Raw genomic sequence first — 24,836 nt, 5'->3', positions numbered from 1 at the left:
AGCCCGCTGCCACTCTGGGGTTCCCGCTGCTGGCCCCTTGCCAGCTGGGGTGCCCCCTGCTGCAGCCCCACTCAGCACCCGCTGCTGGCCTGGGGGGAAGGAACCCCAGGCTGGAACGGGGCTGAGACCCCAGCTGGCAGGAGCCAGCGTCTGAAACCCCAGAGTGCGGCAGGCTGAGCTGCTCAGTCGCTGCTCTGGGGTTCCAGCTGCTGGTCCCTTGCCAGCCAAGGTCCCCCTGGCCGCAGCCCCACTCACCTTGTGCAGGCCCCTTGCCAGACAGGGTCCAGGCCTCCAGCCCTGCTCAGCCCTACCATCCGCCACCTCCACTCACCTCCGCTGCCGATCTGGGGTTCCAGCCACTGACCTCCTGCCAGCCGGGGTCTGGATCTCTAGCCTTGCTCAACCTGCTTTCCGGCCTGGAGTCCCAGCAGGCCACCCTGGGCTCTGCTCCTGGCCTTGGATCACTGCTCTGCAGCCTCCCCGCTGTGGCCCACTGTCCCCAGCCTGGGACAGTGAGGGTTGCACACAAGGCAAGAGGGGGTGCAGCTCAGCACCCCCATCTTAAAATTGCTTATATCAGACCACATCACGTTTGACCTTGTGCCTGCCTTCTATTGCCACTTTTTCCCCCACTGAGAGTTGAGGGGAATATTTGACAAAATGGTAGCTCCTAAGAAAGCGAAGCTAGATGTCCAATCATTTCAGCCTGCTTGGACAGACTCATTTGGATTTATTGAAAAGAAGGACTGTGCTATCTGTTATGAAAGTGTTGTTTGTCGCACATCAAGTGTTCGACGACATTTTGAAACGAAGCCTGAGGAAACTTTCCTTGACGAAGCAGACAAGACTGAATCAATCAAAAAAGGCAGTAGCAGCCTATGAGAAGCAAAGCAGTGTTTTTAAAAACTTAAGTGTAAGTAAAAATCAAGCTATAGAAGGAAGTTACAAGACTGCACAGTGCATTGCAAAACACAGAAAGCCATTTACAGATGAGGAATATATAAAAAGTTTTTCTCAGCAGTTCGGAGATTTTGTTCAATGATTTGCCATATAAAGATTCATTCTAGATATGATTGTAAGGACTGCCCATCTCTGCCAGAACAGTTGAGAGACGCATAAGTGAAATGGCAGAAAACATTAAGGAAAAGCAGACGACTGCGCTAAAAGACACAGCAGTGTTTAGTGTTGCAGTTGATGAGAGCGTGGATATAAACGACGTTCCACGTTTGGCAGTTGTCGCAAGATATTGTGCTTCCGATGAAATCCAAGAGGAACTTTGTTGCCTAAAACCCCTGCATGGCACAACAAAAGGGGAAGATATAGTGGAAAGTTTTGTAAACCATTTTGAAGAACGAGGAGTTGACATCAGAAAAATATTTTGTGTGACAACAGATGGTGCTCCTGCCATGGTCGGAAAACAGAAGGGATTTGTAAAGTTATTTGACGATCAAATTGGCCATCCGACAGTCAAATTTCACTGTATCATCCATCGAGAAAACCTGTGTGCTAAAATTTCTAATTCAGAGCTTAATAATGTGATGAATACAGTGGTGCGAATTGTGAATTTCCTTGTTGCTCGATCTGCTTTGACTCACAGACAATTTCAAGCACTGCTAGAGGAGATGGACAGTGCTTATAACGTCATCCCACTTCAAGCAACATTTGGTGGCTAAGTCGTGGCAAGGTTTTAGTGCGCTTTGTAAACTGTTTTGATGCAATCAAGGCCTTTTTGTCGGAAAAAGAACAAAGCTATCCCAAACTGGATGATAGAAACATGAGCTTACACAGCCATGTGTCAACTGATATCACTGCTCACCTAAACCAACTCAACCTCTGTCTCCAGGGTGTAGGGAAAACAGTTCTGGATCTTTATGAAGCCTGGAAAGCATTTGTTGTGAAACTAGCAGTTTTTTCCAGGGATATTCAAACTTCTACCTTCCGCTACTTCCAACTTTTAAAAGAACTATTGACACATTGCACTGTCAATGTCGATGAGATTGGAAAATACATGCAAGAACTGGAATCAGAATTTTCTGGCCGATTTCAAGATTTCCAGCAATTTGGCCCAATGCTTTCTTTTCTAATTAAACCTGAAAAGTTCAACGAAAGTGACTTGGATTTATCTATATTTCAGTGGATGGGTGTTGAAAATTTCAAGATGCAACTCATTCAGTTAAAAAGCTCAGAATTGTGGACATCAAAGTTTGTGGATTTGCGGAGTGCACTTGAGCTACTGAGAGAGATCATGGGGCCTCTATTCTGACCTGCTGGACATCCCTGCCAGTGAAATTTAACTGTTTGGAGAAAACTGCGTTTGCAATGCTTTCAGCATTTGGATCCACATACCTGTGTGAACAGGCATTTTCACACATGAAATCTGTCCTCTGTCCCTCTCGGAGCCAGTTAACAAGTGATCACTCAGAAGCCTGTGTGCAGCTGAAAGTATCCAAATACGTGCCAGACATTGAAAAACTCAGCAAGGAAAAGCAAGGGCAAGGATCACACTAAACTGATAAGATCTGCATTTTAATTTAATTTTAAATAAAGCTTCCGAAACATTTTGAAAGCCTTGTTTACTTTACATATAACAGTAGTTTGGTTATATATTACAGACCTATAGAGAGACCTTCTAAAAAACATTAAAATGTATTACTGGCACGTGAAGCCTTAAATTAGAGTGTATAAATGAAGACTTGGCACTTCACTGCTGAAAGGTTGCCAACCCTTGGTCTAGAATTACCCAGGATAAAAGACTGCTAAAAAGTCAGCAAGTCTCAACCTTTGGGCTCAAAATACATTGGTAAACCTTAATGGCTTGTCACAACCCAGAGATTTCTCCCCTGCCCATGCTTCCCCAGACCTGATTGCCCTACCCCCCTCCACACAGGGGTCCATCAGGGTGCTCAGAGCTAAGATTCCAGATGCTCTGGCCAGATGTGAACAGCTGAGGACCTCATACAGTGGCAACTGGGAGTGGCAAGCTGAGATACCCCCAAAACAGCCTCTCCCCCATAGCCGCAGGAGGCAAATGGCATTATGGGGCAGGTGAGATTTGGGGACCTGGAGGTAAAGTGGGGAGATTGTGGTATAGTGTGGAAGGAGTTGTGGGTTTGAGGAAGGAACTGGGGGCAAAGAGGTGGCAAGTCAATAGCTCCCCAAAAAATACAGCCCCCACATAAGGCCCATGGAGGGAAGAGGGTAAAGGGGTGGTACGACAGAAAGAATCATCCAACTAGGAGGGAGAACCGCCTCAGGGACTTGGGATGGGGGCAGGAAGAAAGTATGGAAGACGGCCTGGGTTGCAGGGCAGGAGTTACATTGGGGGCCACTATTTCCCAACCGCCCTCTCCTTCCTCTTGTCCAATGGGTCTGGGTGGGCTCAGCTCCCTGCTTCAGGTATCACAACCTTTGAGATCACAGCGCCACTCAGGTTTGGCCCAGACCCCCTGACAAGAGCTGGCCAGGCCTGGATTGGTGAGTGGCATTGTGACCTGGCAAAGGGGGTCAGAGCACCACTCACACAAACTTGGCCTGATTGTCATAATGATGCAGAGCCAGAGAGGCAGCTTGGCCAAACCCGAGCACTGCTGCAACTACGTGCAACAGGTCACAATGCTCAGAGTAGGGAGCCCAGCTGGTTCTGAGACCCTTTGATGCATTCTGGTGCCTCAGGTTGAAAAACCCTGCTATATAAGGAATATAAGACCTCATGCTGCAGGACAGGCAAAAAACTTTGTGGGGTTAGGAAGAAGTTTCTCCTACACAGGAGATTTAATAAAATATTCACTTTGGGGTTTCTTGCTTCCTCTGCAAGATCTGATGTTAGTCAGAGTTCAAGACAGGACACTGGACTAGACCACCACTAGTCCGATATCCTACCTTCCTATGAATGTGTACATTTGTGTGGAAAGGAATATGTCCAGGAGTCTGTCCTGCCCCCATTGCTCCTCTGCCAGAGCGGGATGAGAGGAGTCACTATATGGGGAGCTGCTCCCCCATCCACCCAACCCCTGTGCATCTGGACCCACCTCATACCCAGATTGCGCCGCCAAGCCTCACGCCCTGCACCCAGAACCACCACTGACAAACTCTCACCGCAACAAGCCTCATCCTCTGCATCTGGAGCCCCCAATCTCCACCTTCCTGCATCTGGACCTCACTCTGCACTTAAACCCCCACTCCAACAAGTCCCATCCCACATGCACCTGGACCACTATGACTAGCTCCCCACACGCAGACTCCCGCCCCACTGAACCCCACCAAGCCAGCACCCAGAGCAAGCCAGCGCCTGGACCCCCCCAGCTGAGCCCTCCACACCCAGACACCACCCCCCAACGAGCCCCAACCACCTTCACCTGGACCCTCCCGCAGCGCCCCTTTGTGTCTGCACTCAGACCCCTCCCCCCGCAAGCCCCTGTTCATCCAGATCTCCCTCACACCCAGATCCCCACCATCACCAAGCTCCCCACACAGAACCCTATCACCCCACACCTGGATCTCCCTTCACTAACCCCCTCCATACTTGGATCCTGCTGGGCTGAGCCTGCCTGCCTATATCTAGTGTGCTTGGCACAGAGGGGCAGGACCTCGGGGTGTTTCTGGGACAGTCCTGGTCCTTGCACTGTGTCAGAGTCGAGTGCAACTTTACTGTTGAGCCCATGTTGGCGGGGGAGGAGGGCAGTGCCCCAGCACACAGGGTGATCTACCTGTGTGCAGTCAGTGGCCTGTGCTCCCCACTGCCATGCTGGAGCCTCCACATTTATTTACCGACCAATAAAATTTGCTGAATTTTAAAATAGTGTGCAGAATTTTAATTTTTTTGGCGCAGAAGACCCTCAGTATATAGAGCAGTATAAACAAGTCATTGTCTATATGAAATTTTAGTTTGTACTGACTGCTAGTGCTTTTTCTGTAGCCTGTTGTAAAAGTAGGCAAATAACTAGATGAGTTGACCTTGGAGGACCTCTGCATCCCACCAGGGGTACACATACCCCTAGTTGAGAACCACTGCCCTAGAAGAAGTCAGACTCCTAGATGTTAACACCCTGTTTTGATACATATGGTGGATCCCCAATTTTTCTTCCCTACTTTAAAAACAAAGACCCACAAGTATGACCCAGATCTCCCCTTAATACAACCATACTGATGCTGAGATTGAGGATGGAGATTCTTTCGGTGTCTAAATTGTGTAAGCATAGTAAGAATGTGCCCCCATATTCTTCCTCAGAGAGGATGATATGGAGCCCTCTTCAAGGCTAAAGTAGAAATAATTGGATTGTGCAGTTTATATCAGACTACAACAATTAATTTCTGTTATTAATGCTTTAGGGGTTTTTATGTATCTTGTGCAAAGGGTATATTATTTTATGTAAGGGTTATATTTAATGTGACAACCTTATTTCAAACCTGCTCCTGTATACACTGTAGTCCTGATGGCATCCTCTGTATAAAGGCAGATAATGAATCACAAGATATGTTAAGCCTAGGTATCTTGCTGGTTTAGACAGGAACTCTGACAGCTACACCCCAGCATTTTACCTGCTGTTGTAGCAGCAAGCCATGTGTACCACTGTTCATACAAGAGAATATGAATATGTAACAGAAGGTAAAGAGAGTTTAAGGTGTCTGCAATAATTGAGAGTGACTGGAAGATCTCCACTACCAGGAGGAAAATATTAAGGTGTTGGGGTAGCATCTGGAAGTGTACATGGAGTAACATCTAGCACTTATTTAGGATCTTCCATTCAGATAAGACTTTACAAGTATTTCCTGAAGCTGGAGACTCCTGTGAGTTAGGTATTCCCATTTTAGAGATAAGAAAGTGGAGGCCAGTGCCAGTATTGCCTATGAATGTGAATGCTAGATGCCTTATTACTCAGGCAGTACTTACTGTCATCTCCAACAGGCCCTGCTGAACACTGCGCTGGGGGATCACGTGCCAGGTCATTCAACTCCTAAAAGAAAGAATGGACGGACAGTTGATGATTCACTTAATCCAAAAATCAAATCACATTTTGCCTCTCTCACAAAAGACTGACAGTAGTACTTCAGTGGCACTTTTCCCCTCAGTGGTGTATTCCTAAATCTCAAATGGAACTTCATTTATCTGGTGAGGATCATTTCTTACTATGTGAAGTTAGTTTTGAAGTTTAATCAAAACCTGCACTTATGACATCAATCTTTTGCCCCCTGTAAGCAGTGCTGAACTAGCTTCGCTTTCAGCCAACATACCCAGAAAACCCCATGTTCCATCTTAGCCTTAAATTCCTTGCACTTGCATCTTCAGTTACTTCCCTTTAGACTGTTCTCAACCATATTAATAAATTAGGGATAGGATCTCAGACAACAGAGAAACTAATCAGGTCTGAAAAGTCTATTCCCAAGTTATTTCCATTTAGCTATTTGTGCTTTTATAGTAAGGCATTATTAAATGTTCACAAAATTAAGATAGGTGACATTAAATCCCACTTTTTAAGCCTGGGCCATGTAACGAAGATGAAGTTAGGAATATAGCCTTAATCCATACCAGAACTCCCAAAAAAATCAGACCTTTACCCAAAGGTAAAAATGGCCTATGAATAGGGAAATGCAAGTTACCTGCATGCTTCTGCTGTAGTGACCAGCAGCTATTAGTTCAGTGTAGGAAGTAGCATTGGCCTGCTAAACTCAAGGTTGTGAGTTCAATCCTTGAGGGGGCAATTTGGAAACTGGTCCTGCTTTGAGCAGGGGTTGGACTAGACCTCCTGAGGTCCCTTCCAACCTTGAATATTCTATACCACCTTTTTGCTGGCCTATCCTCCTCCACTCCCACAGACTAGGGAAAGAATGTTATCAGAATTTGAACTTGTTATGCATGGAGTTGCTGAGGAGCATGTAGCACTCAAACAAAAAGAAAGTAGAGAGTGTGTACTAAGTGCCCAACCAATGGTCAAGTTAGACTGAAGAATCTCATTTTGGAAGTCTCATACTCCTATGGGCACTGGAGTCAGTGTTTCATGGTTCAGAACATTTCTGAGGAAATTTCAATCCAGTTTTAAGTAGCCACAGAATTTTGAACTTCAGTGCAGAACACACACAAAAATCCTACAAGCTTCATGCTTTATGAAGATTTCCAAAAATGACTATTAGAGATTTATATTTTATGTAAGTAATAGATTATCCCTGATAATCCAAATGTTAACAAATTGGTCCCACTAGTTTTTCCCAGACATCTTACTGTGTTTGAGACACTTTCTCTTACAGTTCAGGGTACTGGGGATTTAAGCAGGAAGCAGTGTTGCCCAGTAGACAGAGCTACTGACGAACTCAGATGTGGGTTCGATTTCTGACTCTGCCACTGACATGCTAGGTGACCTTGGGCCACTCATGCTGCCTCTGTGACTCAGCTTCCCCACCTGTGAAATGGTGATAGATACTGACTGCCTTTGTCAAGCACTCAGATCCACTGAAGAAAGGTGCTATGAGTTAAGTGTTAGGTAGACTGGAGAGGTTTAGTGCCAACAGGAGTTCTTGTTATGAGTTTCCCTGCATTTATTGAACTCCTTACTTTCAAGGTGTTATAAATTAGCTGTTTTGATGAAAGCATTAAGGTGGGTTTGAGAATTTTAGGTTAGGGTATTGGGCTTTAACTAACTTTTGGCAGCACTGATTCATTGCCTAGAATGCTACATGAACATCATGAAGTTATTTTCCATTTGGAACATCTACCACACTTGAAACTTCTGCTCCTTCTTGTACCCAAGTCTGGAAAATTCAGAGCGTCCAAGCCCCTACTCCTGAGAAAAATGCAGCATCTGACTCTCATATTGCTTTCTGGCTGAGCAACAAATTTGGGGAGAGGGACAGCGCTTCCTTTCCTCCTCACATTCAGGTTTTTATGCCTCCCCCACCAGTTCAGTTATACCTCTACTGCTTACAATTTTCCATGAAATTTACAGAATATAAATAATCTTTTGCTGAAGTATTGTTCAGGTTGTAACACCCAAGAATGAGTGGGAAAGAAGCAACGCCCAGGGAGCATTCACATGGAATCTCAGCTCTAAGAGCCTTCTACTGTTTGCAAGTTTCTGGCAAATCTATAAGCATTTTGGGTTTTTAATCTAATCCATATTTTGACACTGGATTAAATGTTTAGCTACAAATGAACTGAAACCAGTCATCTAATAAATTAATAAATATTTGCATTAAACAGTCTCAGATTTAATTACAGTAACCTGTTTATGCACGTTTTCTCTGTAAATGTCATTAGAATAGGTCTCTAAAATAAATCCTTTATGACTTAACTTCTACCTCCCATAGCACAGCATGCTAGGGTTAATACACAAGCCTTAAAAAGAGGCCTTGAATCAAAAGTGAAAGTTTTAGCGGAGCCATTCTGGTTCTTAGTAGGACTAACCCACATTTGAATATCTATAGTTAGATCACTGACAGTGTTTGAGGCTTATGGGGAAACAGTGGTATTGAAGAGCAAGGATCAAGATAGTTAGCTGTTATGGGAGGAAAGTTTGCAATGTACATCTAATTAAGGGTCAAATATACTCCTTAATAAAAGGAAGTGAAGTTTTATTTAGATTTACTTGCTGTTTCATTTCTGTACTGTGACTTTTCACCACAAGGATATCGTCTTGAGCTAGACAAAACGGACAACTAAAGGCTTTTAGATCAGATTTTGTTCTCAAGTATTCCGCAGTTTAAGTGCTTCCAAAATTGAATTAAGACAATCCTAAGCTGTATGTACATCCCTACACAGGAAGCCCCATGGCTCCACTTGTGCTTGGGGCAGAGGTAGCTTGCAAAGACGATCTTTACCATCTGCTGGGGTGCCTACAACCACTCCTCATGCCAGGCTGAGGGGTCTCCAAGATGTGCTGCTCATCAAGTGAACTTGTGCCCATTCAGGAAGAGCAATGCTTCAGCCCCAGTCCACCCCAGCAAAAGGACTTGCACACCTCATGGGGCTGAGGTCCCTTCCCTGCCCCTCTATCTCCTTGACTGGACTGAACAGGGAGCAGCAAGGGCTCCAGCCAGCCTGAAGACAAGTGGTGGAAAACCCACTGCCTGTTGTCGTGTGCAAGAGAGGCCCCCTTTATGCACCACTACAGCAGAAGAATCAATGCTTGAATGGTATAGTGTTGACAGCCCTCAAATCAAGTCCTATAAGCATTAGTGGCTGCATGCCCCTGCCACCCTAACAGCAGCAGTGTCACCCAACTCTGCCCCAGCCACTTTAACTATAACAGCAGCCCTCAGTCCCAAGTGGTTAGCTGAGTGTCTGAGCCACCCAAGCCTCCTGCACTGCAGACTGCTCTGATGCAAGCACTGGGCTCTGTCCACACCACTCAGGCTGTATGTGATGATACCCCATGATCCCAGTCCCAGAGAGGACCCTAGGGGTCAATACAATACTGACTATCTCACTTTGAAATAGATATTAACTCCAAAGACTGAGATACCTTTAAAGTGACAGGGGATCTATATCACGATGGTGTCTCTATTTGAGTGAGGTAACTAAACCAATCTAGGACTGATAGTACTCAAAATTCCAGCCCCCCAGCCTAGACCTCCCTCTTACCACTCTTCAGCCCACCCACTCCATCTTAGCTATATACTTGTATAGTTGGGCCACTACTACACTCGGGATCAAGACTACTACACCCTCCCTCACAAGCTACAATGCTTTGAGTTTTCACATACAGGACAAACTTCCGGTCCACCACCCTACTATAGGCCTAAGAACCCATTGTACAGCCTCCTCACTATAAAGCGGAGGCAATAAGTTCCACATACAAACTGTAGTTTTAGCATAAAGCCGATTCACCCAATGCATTATATATAGAGGTGCCACATTACTTTTCCAAACTATGTTATATCATCTTGCAGTGCTGCTGTCATGAGTTTCACTACAGCATTCATTAGACACCATATATAAGAGAGTCTGCTACTATGGTAGATGAGAATACAGGGTAGAGTAATGGCTGTCATTAGAAACTGAGCTGTTACCACAATGATGCTATTTCCTCTTGCCTCTAATTAATCTCACAATTAATGAAGTTGTGCATAGTAGTTTCCCTAGGAAAGCCACGATTCATCAGATCAAGTCATATGTATGTAGTCATGTTAATGATGCAACTCCTACTCTACGCTGCAAATTCAGGTTTGGTTTTATAAAGATGAACTTGATCTCCATCAGCCCTTCATCTGAGGGTTTATTACACACAGTGCAGGTAAACTGGTAGAGCCAGTAACCCTCAAGAATCATTTGTCAGGAATTAGTTTTAGAATCTGTGTCAACAAGATGGCAGTTGAGTGGAATCTGATGCATAAATTCACTGTAACTGGTAGCTGTAAGTAACCCAAGTCCTTTATTTCAGACATTGTTTCAGCAAGAAGTAGCATCACACTTCTTGACGCTTTAGAATGACAAATATGAGGAATTAACGTCCACAAAACACTCTCTTTAGAGCTCTGGTCATAGTAACTTCAGTAAGCAAATGATTGACTTTGAATCCTGAAGAGACTAAGATTACAAAATCTGCTGGCAAAGCAGAGGCACTAGTAATCTTTATGTGCCCCTGTGTTTGTACTAGCATGCTGGCAGTTTGATTTCCACTAATCATTTCCCCATGCAGTTACAATTGCAGTTACAATTTATTGTAATTGCAGTTACAATTACAATAAAATACAAATGAAACCAGTATTGGGGCAGACTCATTTCTTAAGTGTGTGCCAAAAATATGTGCACCCACCAAGTGGTTGTCTGCCTTTTGAAAACATGGTCTTGAGATGCATAAAGTACTTAGTTGGTACAAAAATTGTCACCATGTGTGCCAGAGACTTCCATGAGATACAAGATCCACTAAAGCCTCCAGCAGTTTCTAAGCTCCTTGATCCAAGATGAATGAATAATTAAGTCTGCCATCTTGCTGACACTGCTTTTAAAACTAATTCCTGAGGGTTACTAGCTCTACCGGAGTGGTAGCTGTGTTAGTCTTTAAGGTGCCACCAGACTCCTTGTTTTTGTGGATACAGACTAACAAGATTTATTTGAGCATAAGCTTTTGTGAAGAAGTGTTTTTTTACCCACGGAAGCTTATGCCCAAATAAATCTGTTAGTCTTTAAGGTGCCACTGGACACCTCGTTGTTTTAGCTCTACCAGTTTACCTGCACTATGTGTAATAAACCGTCAGATGAAGGGCTGATGGAGATCAAGTTCATCTTTATAACACCTTTTAAGAACCCTATAGCCTCCAGGAGGAATGCCAGCTCACCTACAAGAGATTCCATGAATCACTAGTCCTAAATTAAATCCTCATAGCTTCTGCAAAACATCAAGAGCATGATCAAGGTTAATGTCTATATCTAGAATGAATGTAAAAAGACTAGACGTATTCTGCAACTTAACCCACCGTCATACAGTCCTATCCCAAGCCCCAAAAATAGAACAGTGATGTTCCTCCTCAAACTAAGGTGATACGGTCCCTCACCAAAGGCTCTTAAGCAAAGTAAGCAGTCATGGGATACGAGGGAAGGTCCTCTCGTGGATCGGTAACTGGTTAAAGGATAGGAAACAAAGGTTAGGAATAAATGGTTAGTTTTCAGAACAGAGAGAGATAAATAGTGGTGTCTCCCAGGGGTCTGTACGGGGCCCAGTCCTATTCAACATATTCATAAATGATCTGGAAAAAAAAAGAGGTAAACAGTGAGGTGGCAAAATCTGGAGATGATACAAAACTACTCAAGATGGTTAAGTCCCAGGCAGACTGCAAACAGCTACAAAAGGATCTCTCAAAACTAAGTGACTGAATTTCATCTGCCATTTTGTTGCCCAATGTTGATAAATGCAAAGTAATGCGCAGTGGAAAACAATCCCAACTATACATATAAAATGATGAGGTCTAAATTAGCTGTTACTACTCAAGAAAGATCTTGGAGTCATTGTGGCTAGTTTCCCTGAAAACATCCACTCAATGTACAGTGGCAGTCAAGAAAGCGAACAAAATGTTGGGACTCATTAAGAAAGGGATAGATAGTAAGCCAGAAAATAATATATTGCCTCTATAGTAATCCACGATATGCCCACATCTTGAATACTGCATGCAGATGTGGTCACCCTATCTCAAAAGTGATATACTGGAATTGGAAAAGATTCAGAAAAGGGCAACAAAAATTATTAGGGGTATGGAACGGCTTCCATATGAGGAGAGATTAATAAAACTGGGACCTTTCAGCTTGGAAAAGAGATGACTAAGGAGGGATATGATTGAGGTCTATAAAATCATGACTGGTGTGGAGAAACTAAATAAGGAAGTGCTATTTACTCCTTCTCATAATACAAGAACTAGGAGTCACCAAATGTAATTAATAGGCAGCAGGTTTAAAAACAATAGGAAGTATTTCTTCAACACAATACACAGTCAACCTATGGAACTCTTGGCCAGAGGATGTTGTGAAGGCCACAACTATAACAAGGTTCAAAGAAGAACTAGATAGATTCATGGAGGATAGGTCCATCAATGGCTATTAACCAGGATGGGCAGGGATGGTGTCCCTAGCCTCTGTTTGCCAGAAGCTGGGAATGAGCGACAGGGAATGGATCACTTGATACCTGTTTTGTTCATTCCCTCTGGGGCACCTAGCATTGGCCACTGTCAGAAGATAGGATACTGGCCTATATAGACCTTTATTCTGACCCAATATGGCCATTTTTATGCAAGTACCAGGGTCTACCAGTTTTGCTGGTAAAACGACATATGCCATCGGCTGGAGATATGAGCTTCTTGGCTTTGCCAGCATATTATTTGTAAGAGTTATGAACCACATTTATTTCTCACAGCAGTTATAAGCTCTGCATGTGCCTAGCAGTGGTTAATCATATCTACTTCCAGGGTGGAGAAAAATCAATTTAAAAAAAAAATCAGGGTTTTTTTTTTTTTTTAAATGAAATGCTGTTGAGGACAAAAACCTATCTAAAGATGGTTTTAATTAAGATATCTTTGAGCTATAATGTATCTCATCATGGAATAGGGATTATAAATTCTAATTCTATAGTAGGAGACAATATATTCATGTAATGTTTAAGAAAAGTTTTGTAAATGAGTTCCAATAGTTCATAGACTAGGGACCCAACCTTACGGGGTTCCACAGCCTTCTGTATATATTAGGATTAATCTTTTTATTTACCCAATGGGACTCAGTGTTCAGTCTAGAACAGGGATCGGCAACCTTTGGCACGCGGCCCATCAGGGTAAGCCCCTGGTGGGCCGGGACTGCTTGTTTACCTGCAGTGTCCACAGGTTCATCTGATCGCAGCTCCCACTGGCCGCGGTTCACCATTCCAGGCCAATGGGAGCTGCGGGAAGCGGCACAGGCCGAGGTATGTGCTGGCTGCCGCTTTCCACAGCCCTCATTAGCCTGGGACAGCAAACTGCAGCCAGTGGGAGCTGTGATGGGCCAAACCTGCAGACGCTGCAGGCAAACAAACCATCCCGGCCTGCCAGGGGCTTACCCTGACGGGCCACGTGCCAAAGGTCGCCGATCCCTGGTCTAGAAGATACCATCAGAGATGCTTAGTTTTGCAGTTCTCAAACTGTAGATTTGTGTCTCCAGGGGTAACATGCTTGTTAACAGCAAAAATATTAAATAAATATAGAGAGGTGAGAAACAACAGACCTCAACTCTATTGTCCCTCTGCAAATTACAGCACTAGCTCACTACCTGTCCACACTGGCAAGGCTCATAGCGCGTGCTGACTCCGCAGCTACAGCACGGCTGGTACTCCACCTCGGCAAGAGAAATAACGTTTGCTGCGCCTTGGCATCAGTGGGAATGAGGTGTTGCATTACTGTGCTCTGATCAGCCTCCGGAAACGTCCTATAATCACTTTAAGTCAAGTGGCCACTCATCACTGTTTTGAACTCCTGTAGGAACGCAGAAATGCCCTTTCAAAGCTCCGTTTCTGAGTCAGCATGCAAGTCGTTACTGTGGAATGCGGTGTGAGAGAGAGGCAGGGGAAGGGGGAGGTCTGCTGCTGTCTGAATTTACAAGACAGCATGCTGACATGCTCTCAGCCCCCCAAAAACCCACTCTCCCCCCCCCCACATACACAGAATACACTCCCTGTCGCACTCCACCCCTCCCATTTCCAAAGCACACTGCAGTCACTTGCATGCTGGGATAGCTGCCCATAATGCACCACTCCCAATGCAGTTGCAAGTGCCGCAAATGTGGCCATGCCTATGTGCTTGAAGCTGTCTGTGTGGACAGATTGCAGCGCTTTCCCTACTGCACTCTATGAAGGCTGGTTTAACTTAAAGCACTCTACATCTGCAAGTGTAGCCATGCCCTAAAAGTACAAAGTTTCAAGAAGTTCAATGAATAGAAGAGTGCTGGGGGCAGAATAGATCTAGACAAGGAGAAGAAGTCTGGAAGATAAATGTGAGTAGCAAGGGACATATGCGTGTTTTGTTAAAATACTATACGTTTGCCATTGAAGAAAAAAATCCAGAATACTTAACGTTGTTTTAGTTAAATAAAAATGTTAATGTCTGTCTGGTGATGTTCTCCTCCTAATACAGCATGGCAACAAAATCCTCCAAATATTAATGACTGACCTGTTGAATTGGAGATCGTTCACCTCCCAATTTCATAAATATCTGTTTCAATTACCTTTGGTAAATGAAATAACCGATCATTCATTTTCTAATATAGCTGCAAAACTAAATCTGAAAAGTTTTCAAACTAAATCACTGTTTAAAAATGTATAGTGTGTACCATCTAAAAATGAAACCTGCATCTATTGCTGAGTTGTGAAGAATATGTATTAAGGTTATAACAACCAACAAGAATACACTTATCTAGAAAACCATGATTAAATCGAGCCTTCCTGACTAGTTATTTAAATCAAATCCACCCTGTCTACTTCTCAGTGTACTTTCAAATTCTAAAGTTTTGCTGGCAAAGCTAGTAAAGTATTATGTACTATAAACTTCAGGAGATTTACAGTCTAATGTCATAGCTCATAAGCACCATGAAACTTCCCTCATGGGACATAAAGCAAGTTCTCTTTTCACCCTCATCTGTAGTTTTGTCTCACTGAATTTCAGTCCTGCAGATAAACTACTGTTCACTTTAACAGAATTTAAACTAGGTCTATGAAGATAATAGGTGCAGAAGTTTAAAGTTATGCAGCCAAAAGAACTAAGGCTGTGTGGGGAACAATTTAGTAAAGAGTAGCTCTCATTAAGGATTTAATATTAGGCATGTGTGTGAAGTTTAGGCAAAGTTATGCATTAGTTATGGCAAAGTTATGGCAAACAGAATAGTGAATGACACTTGCCTGTACCTTAAAACTGGTCAGAGCAACTTCCAGAAAAACATATTCTCTGGGAAGACCAGCTATATTACTTCTACAGAAACTATATTTCATGTGCCTGACCACAGAACATTGACTATTAATTGACAGTATATGGGCATGTTCAGGACAAGCCCGACATTCTATAGGTTGAGGTTATAACAAATATCCTACCTCCTCCCACTGTCTCAAGTTACTCTACACCTGCAAATGCCTTTGGACCTGGATTCCAGAATGGAGGAGTGGGAAGAACAGATTATTTCCATACAGGCATCCTGTTTTGATGAGTACTGCTGCTTTGGTCAGTTTTTAAATTTTATCACCTGCTTGTAAGGTCTCAATATATGTCAAGAATGCCTAGAACTTTATATAGTCTCCCTTTGGTGTCAAATTTTAATAAAACTGAAGTCTAAATAACCAGTTAATGCTTAACCAGTAAAGACTAAACTGGTGTCAGTGTGGATTCAAATATGATATGGTTCACCTAGTTCTTCCACTATTGTCCCACAATACATCAGTGGCCTTCTCAAGTCTCCCAAAATGCACTGCTTCTGGAGCAGAGCTGGAGTTGTGGGATAAGTACACATAGGATATCGCAAATGAAAGTGTTTGAGTACAGTGTGAACACAGGACAAAATTTAAATTCATTCAGCATAGCTAACTCAAACATAAGCCATTCAGTTACCAGTAATTAAACTCTCTGATTATGACAAGGTCTGATGGTAGCACCTGCCAATTACTGTTGTCCACTTTGAATATGAACTGGTACTTGAGCCTTTACTTGCTTCCACATGTTGATAAGTTATCTCCAAAGCAGAGATGCCCCAAAGCTGTCCTTCAGGTGGGGTGTAGGTATTATACTCTGCAAAGAAGCTACAGATTTTGATTTCTTCAGATGTTTGCAGTGATCCAGAGTCAGGCCACAGACTACTGATCCTCTTAGGGATAAGGAAATACTAGAATAAAAGTCTTTTCCCTTTGTAAGGCTCAGGCATCACTTCTACAGTTTGTTTTCAACAGAACTAAGATCTTTTCTCAACCTTTCCCATAAGGAATCCATGAAAAAGCAGATGAGCTGGAATTTGGCATATAGCTTTGAATAGGACATAGGAGAGGAAGGAGGAGACTCTGGATCTCCTGACCGGTTTGAGGTCGTCCTGCATATCCTCAGATTTGTCTGAAGATCTGCTTCTTCCAACAGGGAAGTGCTTCACAAACTTTCTAGATATGAGAGTCAGCAGACACACAGATAAGGTCTGCTGAGATTGCCCCTTGTGCAACCTGAAGGAAAATTTTCTGCAAGGAACAGACTAACACAACCCAAGAGATCTGACAGTTTAATCTTATAGCCTTTCCATTTATCCAAGACCTCATCAGTTTTAGGACTAAAGTTTCTTCAAAGCACTCTGACTAGAGAATACAGAACTCCAAAGCAAGTCTCTCTCCTGTGGATACCTGCTGAATGAGATGTGGCCACTGTATCAGATTTCATACTTCTTACAAGACCCTCTAGGAGCATCTACAGCTCTTGACAGTCAGACTTCAAACAACTTTGCTTTGCTTCTGAAATGACCTGACTCCCAAGAGGCCATCTCAGACCATAACCCCACCAGGGTACTGTCCCTGTAAATTGATCAGTGGCTTCAACTTTTGGATCACAAACGTAAGTACTTCTGTAACTCCCATCCCCACAGTATCAGAATATATCATTAGTGAGCTAATCACCCAGCCCCCCCGCCCCCAGCCCCCTTCAAGGGGAGGACAAATTGACAAACTGACTTTCCTCAATGTCACACAGAAATTCTGTAGCAGAACTAGGAACTGAACTTTGATATCTCAAATCCCAGTTCACAGTGCCTTACCCACAATGAACATCTTCCTATAGGCCAGAGACTGATACCCCTATTTCCCTAATGTAGCTAGGGAACTTTCATCTTCCCTACCCCATTCTACAAAGTCTATTGGACTGTTGCTACCTTAGCCACTTCTCACAACTTTCTCCTCTAGTAAAGTCTGAGAGAGAGAATTTGCTATTCCAATTTCTGAGGTGTTTTTTAAGGGAGGTCTTCCTCCATGAAGAATTCTGCTGCTTCTCCAGGACTACTTCAGTGCAAAGTACAAACCTTTAAGTTAGTGTCTGCAGCATCAACACAGGAGTTACTGCACAGCACTTTAGCGCACACTGCTATTTACTCCGCATAGTCCAAACTGCAAAGCAGTATAGACGTGGCCTGTCAAAATATTTTAAAGGGCTAGAAACTTTTTCAATTAAAGCTTAAAATCTATAGAAATGTATGTCTTAGGAGCCCTTCCCACACAAAGGGATGTGGTTCTCCACCACCACCACCCTGTTTAAAGTTAGCATTTTAGAATATGACTTTCACTCTACTGGAATGCCTCCTATGTTAGAATAAAAAGGCTATATGTAGTTTTAGTTGCTATAGCACATGCCACAGCCATTTTTCAAATATTGAAATAAATTGTCTACAGCCAACATTTGGATTACGGTGATTTTAAAGTGCCCCATCCTTCTGCAAAATTATCATTATCTTTGAATATGAGACTAGCATTCAAGGGCAGCCACCATACCAACACCCTTGTGAACAGATGAAAGAACAGTTATTCAGTTTCAGTCTTCCATCTGTTACAAGGTCTGAAATTTCTTCCAAGTCTTGCATTGTTAAAACACAAAGAATTAAAGGCTGAGTGATTAAGCCATGTTATGACCTAACCACTTCAGGCTAGACTTGAGCACTGAAACAAGTGCCTAGTACAAATGGTAAAGTCCATGCTAACCATGCCCACTAGTGTTCTGCATGATATTCACACTGGTGCTGTTCTACAGTTGGCTACAACTCCCTCTGGGTACTTCTCAGTTCCTGGCACAAACCTGCAGAGGCAATGGACTCTAGGAGACTTTGAAAAGGCCACTGGGAGAGAACTGTCTGAACCACTTGTCATTTTAATGCTGTCTACAGGGGTGCTAGACTGGTGCAGAGTGAAATGATACCAACTAAACTGGAATTTAACCCAGCTGAAAGCAAAGGTAAGCCAAATGGTATTTGACATGCATATCAATTTGGTGAATGTGTGTAGACCCAGTGCTACCCTTACTATATCTGTAAAAATCACAGATATTTTCACCATGGGAAATTACCAGCTAGCTATAGTGGTTTAATTCCAGAAGAAGAGAGCCTTTTTCAAAGTTAGCTAAAGACACTTAAAAGTTTGCCAAAGTAACATAAGCTACACCAGAAAAAGGCACTCTTACTCCATAAGTACAGGTCCACATGGGGGAATTATATTGCTATAGGTAACCTGGTATAATTATGCCAATAAATTTCCCCGTGTAGACAAATCTCAAGCTTACAAGCTTTTTCAGAGTGGTATTTTTTGGCACTCCATGAGCTACTTTAAGTTGATCAATGGAAAACATTAAAAGAAAGCTTCCTGAACACTTACAAATGCCATGCAATCACAGCAGAAAAACATTAGTCTGCATGTGTGGTGCAAGTCCATTGCTGAGTGCATCAGAACAGAAATGGCCTCAAAGATCCCCACATCAGCCAGAAGCTATACATTTTATTTTATCCAAATTTTGAGTTAGAATCAAAACACGTAATCCACACTTGAAAACACACAGGAAGGTTGCACACATGGGGCTTGTACTTAAAAGTCAAAGTTCAGGGCTGGTTCTTGTTTTGGAGAAGTATGCCATTTGTTTGGCAGACTAAGCAGGGTAGCAAAAGACTCCCCAACAGTTTACTCTTGGACGGCTGTCCTTTTCAGATATGTATTAGATATTACGGGGATGACTACTTTAGAATTTCTTATAATGCTTTCCAGAGTACAAGAGAAACTGACAGTCTCCTACAAAAAGACTAGGAGACAGGAGTCTGGAGACTTTTCTGACCTACAAGAACAAGTTTTTTAGGTGTATTTTCCTTCAGATGTGTTTTAAGTAACTATGTTCTGATGAAGCTACTTGTAAATGAGCAGTAGCATACAATAAATAAAAAAAATAAAATAAAAAAATGTGTAAATGAATTGGAGACTGGCTGGTCACAGAGGTGACATGAGTGATGTGCGCTGAGTGCGGCTAATTAGTGTGTATTGTTTGCTGAGGGCACAAATAGGGGCTCCCTGCAGTTGCAGAGGTGGGCACTGGCAGGGTGGATTCGCTGGCAGATGGGGGGGGATATTGTTTGGGCTCTGACTGGTAGGCATTGGGCTGACCTGGGTGAAGCTGAGACAGGACTAAGTGAGGCACTCCCAAAATTGGAACTAAGGGCTCCCTGAAATACTTCCCACCACAGCTGGCGAGACACACAAAGTTCCCTGGATAAAATCTGCTCTCCCAAAGGATAAGCCATAAACTAGGGTCACTCTGCCTCGCATCCACCTTGAAAAACATCAATTCCACACTGATCCCCCAAGAGATTCATCAGTTCCATACTGTCCTTCCCTCCACCCCATCAGTTCCATACTCATCCACCCCCCAATCACCTGGAGTCCAGTCAACTCCATGCCATTCTGAGCATCCCTTCCTATCTGCATTCGCTCACTTGTAAATGAGCAGTAGCATACAATAAATGGCACTGTACTATTATGTCTCGCTGAATGTATTCAGCTAATCAGTTTGACAACTATGGTCACTTCACCCTCCACTAACAGACAACCAGTAGTAGTAGAGGGGATTAAAAGGGAGGAATAGATTAGGAAAAATTAGTAGGCACTACCACCTACCAAAATACAAGAATATGATACAGTGGAGCTTCCGATTAGCAAATATTAAATCTGAAACTGGGCAGAATAACAATCTATTAGATACAGCAGTTACAAAGGTCAATTAAGGCTTTCACTAGAAGGTTTAAAATGCTTACTGGGTAAATTTTCCAGCTGAGGAAAAAATACAAGCTCATACAGCAAGTACATATGCCTATTAATGTTGCCACACTCAATACTGAAGTTAAACAAAAGCAAACTTGCACCTGGGAAGGACTTTCTGAGTTTCAGGGTCTGGGGTTAGATAGCAACTCCTACAAAAAGAATTACCTCCAGCCTCAAAAGAAAACTCCTGGGCAGCACCTTACTTGTCCTCCATAGCAGAGGGAGACTTTGGAGGGGTTTGCGCAGAAAGCTTGTTAGGATCTGAGGATCTTACTCCCTGTATTAGAGTCTTATTTGTTTAACTTTGATAATCAAAATGAGTTTACCACTTTTGACTCTTGGGGATTATGCAGAGACCATATGACTAAGTGAGCAACCAGGACTCTCTTCTGCCTCAGATTTTGTCACCCAGCTTTAAAAAAAAATAGTTGATGTAGGTTCTTCAATTCATACAAGATCTAGAGGTTTTTCTGCTTGTTTACCATTACAAATTTCAGCTTCTGTGGGTGCATACTGTGAGCACTAACCCCCTAACAGGAGGCAAAGTGTTAAAGATTTAATAATGGTTTTCTTTAGTCGAGAAAAGTTATTGACCTTAAATATGTGTTGATAAAAACCCAGAAGGTTTGAGGAGTCTGGTTACAGTCCCTCACCATCAGTTTTTCAGCTTTCACTTTCTGCTCTTACAATGTCACTAATTTCTCTCTCTAGCCTACATTTCTCTCGCATGAGACTACCTGGGTCTTTGAAAGACACCTGCCAGGCCATTTTCGAGCCTCAGAACAACAAAGAGATGCAATCGCCCCAAACCGCCCCGTGCGAGGTCCCTTCAGGCCAGCTCGGCTCGCCCGGCGATGGCTGAGAAGTGACAGTCCTGGGGCGGCCAGAGCTCGCGGGGCTGACAGCGACAAGGAGCATCTCTACCTCGGCCAAGCGAGTGGGCCGGATTGAGAGCCGCCGGCGCGGAGCCCCGCTCTGGGGCTGCGGGAAGCCCCTGCCCGAGCAGGCTCCCTCTCGGCCGAGCGCACACGGGCCGGCGGGCAGCCGCTCGGGGCTCGCCTCGCAGCGGGGGAGGCCCAGCTCCTGCGCGGGGAGCCCCTGCCAGCGAGGTTACGTAAGGGGGGAGGGGCGGGTTGCCCCCACCACTAAGCCGCCCCCCACCCCCCGCCCAGTACTCGGGACCTGGGGGGCGAGGCCAGGCCCTTCGCGGGGCCTACAGCACAGCCGAGCCCGACCCCTGGCTGCGGCCTGAGCTCGGCCGGGTGCGGACACGGAGGCCGAGGTGGCGGCCAGGAACAGGAGGAAGCCGCCCGGCCGGGCCCTCCCTGCGCGCGACGCCCCGGCCCGCGAGCCCTTACCTTGTGGATTCTCTTCAGCGCCATTGTGTGTGTGAGGGGCTCGGTGCGGGGAGGGGGCGCGCGGCTCGGGCGGCGTGGGGGAGGGAGGGGAGCTCGCTCGCTCGGGATTATTTCGCGGGGGGAGGGGCGCGGCGGTGGCGGCGCTCTTGGGAGGGGGGAGGTGGAGCGGCGGGAGTATCGGTCCGGCGGAAGGGCCTCACTGTTCCCCGGCAGCCGCTGGGCTCTTGCTCGCTGCCGCAGCTGCTACCGCATCACTCCGCGGGGCCTTTATGCGCTGCTGCCGCCGAGGCCGTATCACTCCGCCACCATCCCAATAGTCACCAGCGGGGCAGCCGGGCGGAGGGGCAGCAGCACCTGGTGATGAGGCCCGCTCGGGCACAGGGACTATTTCCTCACTCTCCTTTCACACAGAACTCTCCAGAAAGGGGTTCGGGGAAGCGGAAGGATACGATCGGGGGAGAGAAGACGATGGAGTGAAGTAACTTCTCGCGAGAAGAGAAAGAAAGAGGTTCCGGACGGTGGAGGGGCAGAGTAACAGGGAAACCTGGAGCGGCTGCGCAGTGCGGGGGGGTCCGGGCCTAGAGCAGGAAGGCTCCGGCTGAAGTGCGCATCGGGATCTGGCGCTGTAGGGGAAGGGGGGAGCCTGTTTCCTTCCCACCGGGGACACGTCCCCGCCTCTCTCCGGCCTGGGCCCATGTTCCCCCCCCCGCTGTTCCCCCGCCTCCCTTTCCCCTCCAGGGGGACCGGGGCCCATTTCCCCCCCGCGCTGTTCCCCCGCCTCCCTTTCCCCTCCAGGGGGACCCCCTTCCCGCCTCTCTCTGGCCTGGGCCCATGTTCCCCTGCTGTTCCCCGCCTCCCTTTCCCCTCCAGGGGGACCCCCTTCCCGCCTCTCTCTGGCCTGGGCCCATGTTTCCCCGCTGTTCCCCCGCCTCCCTTCCCCCTTCAGGGGACCGCCTCCCCGCCTCTCTCTGGCCTGGGCCCATGTTTCCCCCCGCTGTTCCCCACCTCCCTTCCCCTCCAGGGGGACCCCCTCCCTGCCTCTCTCTGGCCTGGGCCCATGTCCCCCTGCTGCTCCCCTGCCTCCCCCCTCCAGGGGACCCCCTCCCCACCTCTCTCTCGCCTGGGCCCATGTCCCCCCCTGCTGCTCCCCTGCCTCCCTTTCCCCTCCAGGGGACCCCTCTCCCTGCCTCTCTCTGGCCTGGGCCCATGTCCCCTGCTGCTCCCCTGCCTCCCCCTCCAGGGGACCCCTCCCCACCTCTCTCTGGCCTGGGCCCATGTTCCCCCAGCTGTTCCCCGCCTCCTTTCCCCTCCAGGGGGACCCCCTCCCTGCCTCTCTCTCGCCTGGGCCCATGTCCCCCCCTGCTGCTCCCCTGCCTCCCTTCCCCCTCCAGGGGACCCCCTCCCCACCTCTCTCTCGCCTGGGCCCATGTCCCCCCCTGCCTCCCTTCCCCCTCCAGGGGACCCCCCTCCCCACCTCTCTCTGGCCTGGGCCCATGTCCCCCCCTGCCTCCAGGGGACCCCCTCCCCACCTCTCTCTGGCCTGGGCCCATGTCCCCCCCGGCTGCTCCCCTGCCCCCTCCAGGGGACCCCCTCCCCACCTCTAACCAGCCTGGGCCCATGTCCCCCCCTGCCTCCCTTTCCCCTCCAGGGGACCCCTCTCCCTGCCTCTCTCTGGCCTGGGCCCATGACTCCACCCTGTCTCCCTTTTCCCCTCCAGGGGACACCCTCCCCTGCCTCTCTCTGGGCTATGCCCATGCCCACCCATGCTGCTCCCCTGCCTCTCTTTCCCCTCCAGGGGATCCCCTCCTCTCCAGGCTAAGCCTGTGCCCACCCCACGTTCCGTGCCCTCCCCTGTGCTGCCCCCGCTCTCCTCTTCAGGGGGCCCTGTGCTCCTCATTCTTGGGTTGGAGGCCATGCCCCAGTTCTAGCTCCCTGAGCAAGTGCCTGCACACACTAGGGTTCCTTCCCCAGCTCCTGCCAGGGCTTGTGCTCAGAGGCACCTGTGCGCAAGGTCAGGTGCACTTTGGCCTACCCCTTGAGGCAGAGGTGGGAAAGCTACAGCCTGGGGGCCACATTGGTTCTCTAGATGTTTTATTCCAGGCCTCAAGCTGCCACTGGGAAGCAGAGTCTGGGGAGCGGGGTCAGGGTCTTGTCCCACTCATCCTGGCCCCCTCCTGGATGAGGTATGTTCCGCCTCCTACCTGTAGGAGCAGCCAGGGGGCTCTGTACACTGCCCCCATCCCAACTGCTGCCCCTGCAGCTCCTATTGGCTGGGAACTGCAGCCAGTGGGAGCTGTAGTGACGGTGCCTGTGGACAGGGCAGTGCCCAAGGCAGTCTGACCCTACCTCTGTGTAGGAGCTGGAGGGAGGACATGCCACTGTTTCTTGGAGCTGCTTGAGGTAAGCGTTGCCCGGAGCCTGATCCCTCTCCAACCCTCCAAACTCCTCAGTCCTAGCCCAGAGCACCCTCCTCCACCCCAGCTCCTTCATCCCCAGAGCCCACACTCCCAGCCGGAGTCCCATACCCCAACCCCCAATTTTGTGAGTATTCATGGCCTGCCATATAATTTCCGTACCCAGATGTGGTCCTCAGGCCAAAAATTTTGCCCACCCCTGCCTTAAGGGCTCAGAATGGTAAGCCTTCAGTTCTGCTTTCGTGCTTGGTACCCACAACATGATCTAAGCTTCGACAGTGACAAGGGAAAGAGCTCCTCTCATGGACTTTCTCTGAAAAGAGAAGTTGGAGGTCTCTAGGAGTAATGGGCCTCTCCACAAAGGCTGGTCCTGTGAAACTCTAGACTTTCTGCTCTACAGGCAGTACTGAAAGGACTTGAGGCATAGTTGGGAACAGGGTGGGAGGAGGTTCACTTTTAAATTTCTGTGCCAAAGAATGTAATAATACTTGTTCTTTATTCCCCATGGTTGTAGGTAACCCTGCAGTGGGAGAAGCAGGAATAGGGCATCCTGCAGCCTGTCATCATCCAGACCAGGCTGAGAAGCTACCTTTTCTTTGACATAGCATAATTTCTTGCCACTCAGCTGCAAAAATGTGAAAGTATCTGGAAGAATGCATAAGAACATAAGAAAGGCCGTACCGGGTCAGACCAAAGGTCCATCTAGCCCAGTGTCTGTCTACCGACAGTGGCCAATGCCAGGTGCCCCAGAGGGAGTGAACCTAACAGGCAATGATCAAGGGATCTCTCTCCTGCTATCCATCTCCATCCTCTGACGAACAGAG

At 46.6% G+C, this 24,836-nt stretch overlaps 1 protein-coding gene across 6 annotated transcripts in view; it reads right to left on the bottom strand.

Moving 5' to 3' along the window:
• UBE2D2 (ubiquitin conjugating enzyme E2 D2) overlaps nucleotides 1-21,986 on the bottom strand; it is a 61,766-nt gene extending 39,780 nt beyond the window's left edge. For 2 of the 6 annotated variants that reach the window (XM_039484749.1, XM_039484751.1), the window contains exons 1-2: nucleotides 21,599-21,947; nucleotides 5,891-5,954 (exon numbers count right to left, since the gene is read on the bottom strand). In XM_039484749.1, the coding sequence (XP_039340683.1) occupies nucleotides 5,891-5,954; nucleotides 21,599-21,622 (88 nt within the window). In that variant the 5' untranslated portion in view covers nucleotides 21,623-21,947. Of the gene's footprint in view, nucleotides 1-5,890; nucleotides 5,955-11,406; nucleotides 11,507-21,598 lie in introns of those variants that run through there. The other 4 variants (XR_005583690.1, XM_039484747.1, XM_039484750.1 and 1 more) reach the window with 4 other exon arrangements.
• Nucleotides 21,987-24,836: the final 2,850 nt, after the last annotated feature.

Source organism: Mauremys reevesii, linkage group 8 (assembly GCF_016161935.1).
Source record: "Mauremys reevesii isolate NIE-2019 linkage group 8, ASM1616193v1, whole genome shotgun sequence".
Taxonomy (NCBI): Eukaryota; Metazoa; Chordata; order Testudines; family Geoemydidae; genus Mauremys; species Mauremys reevesii.
The sequence above is the reverse complement of the archived record's forward strand: the minus strand, read 5'-3'. Positions and strand labels throughout refer to the sequence as shown.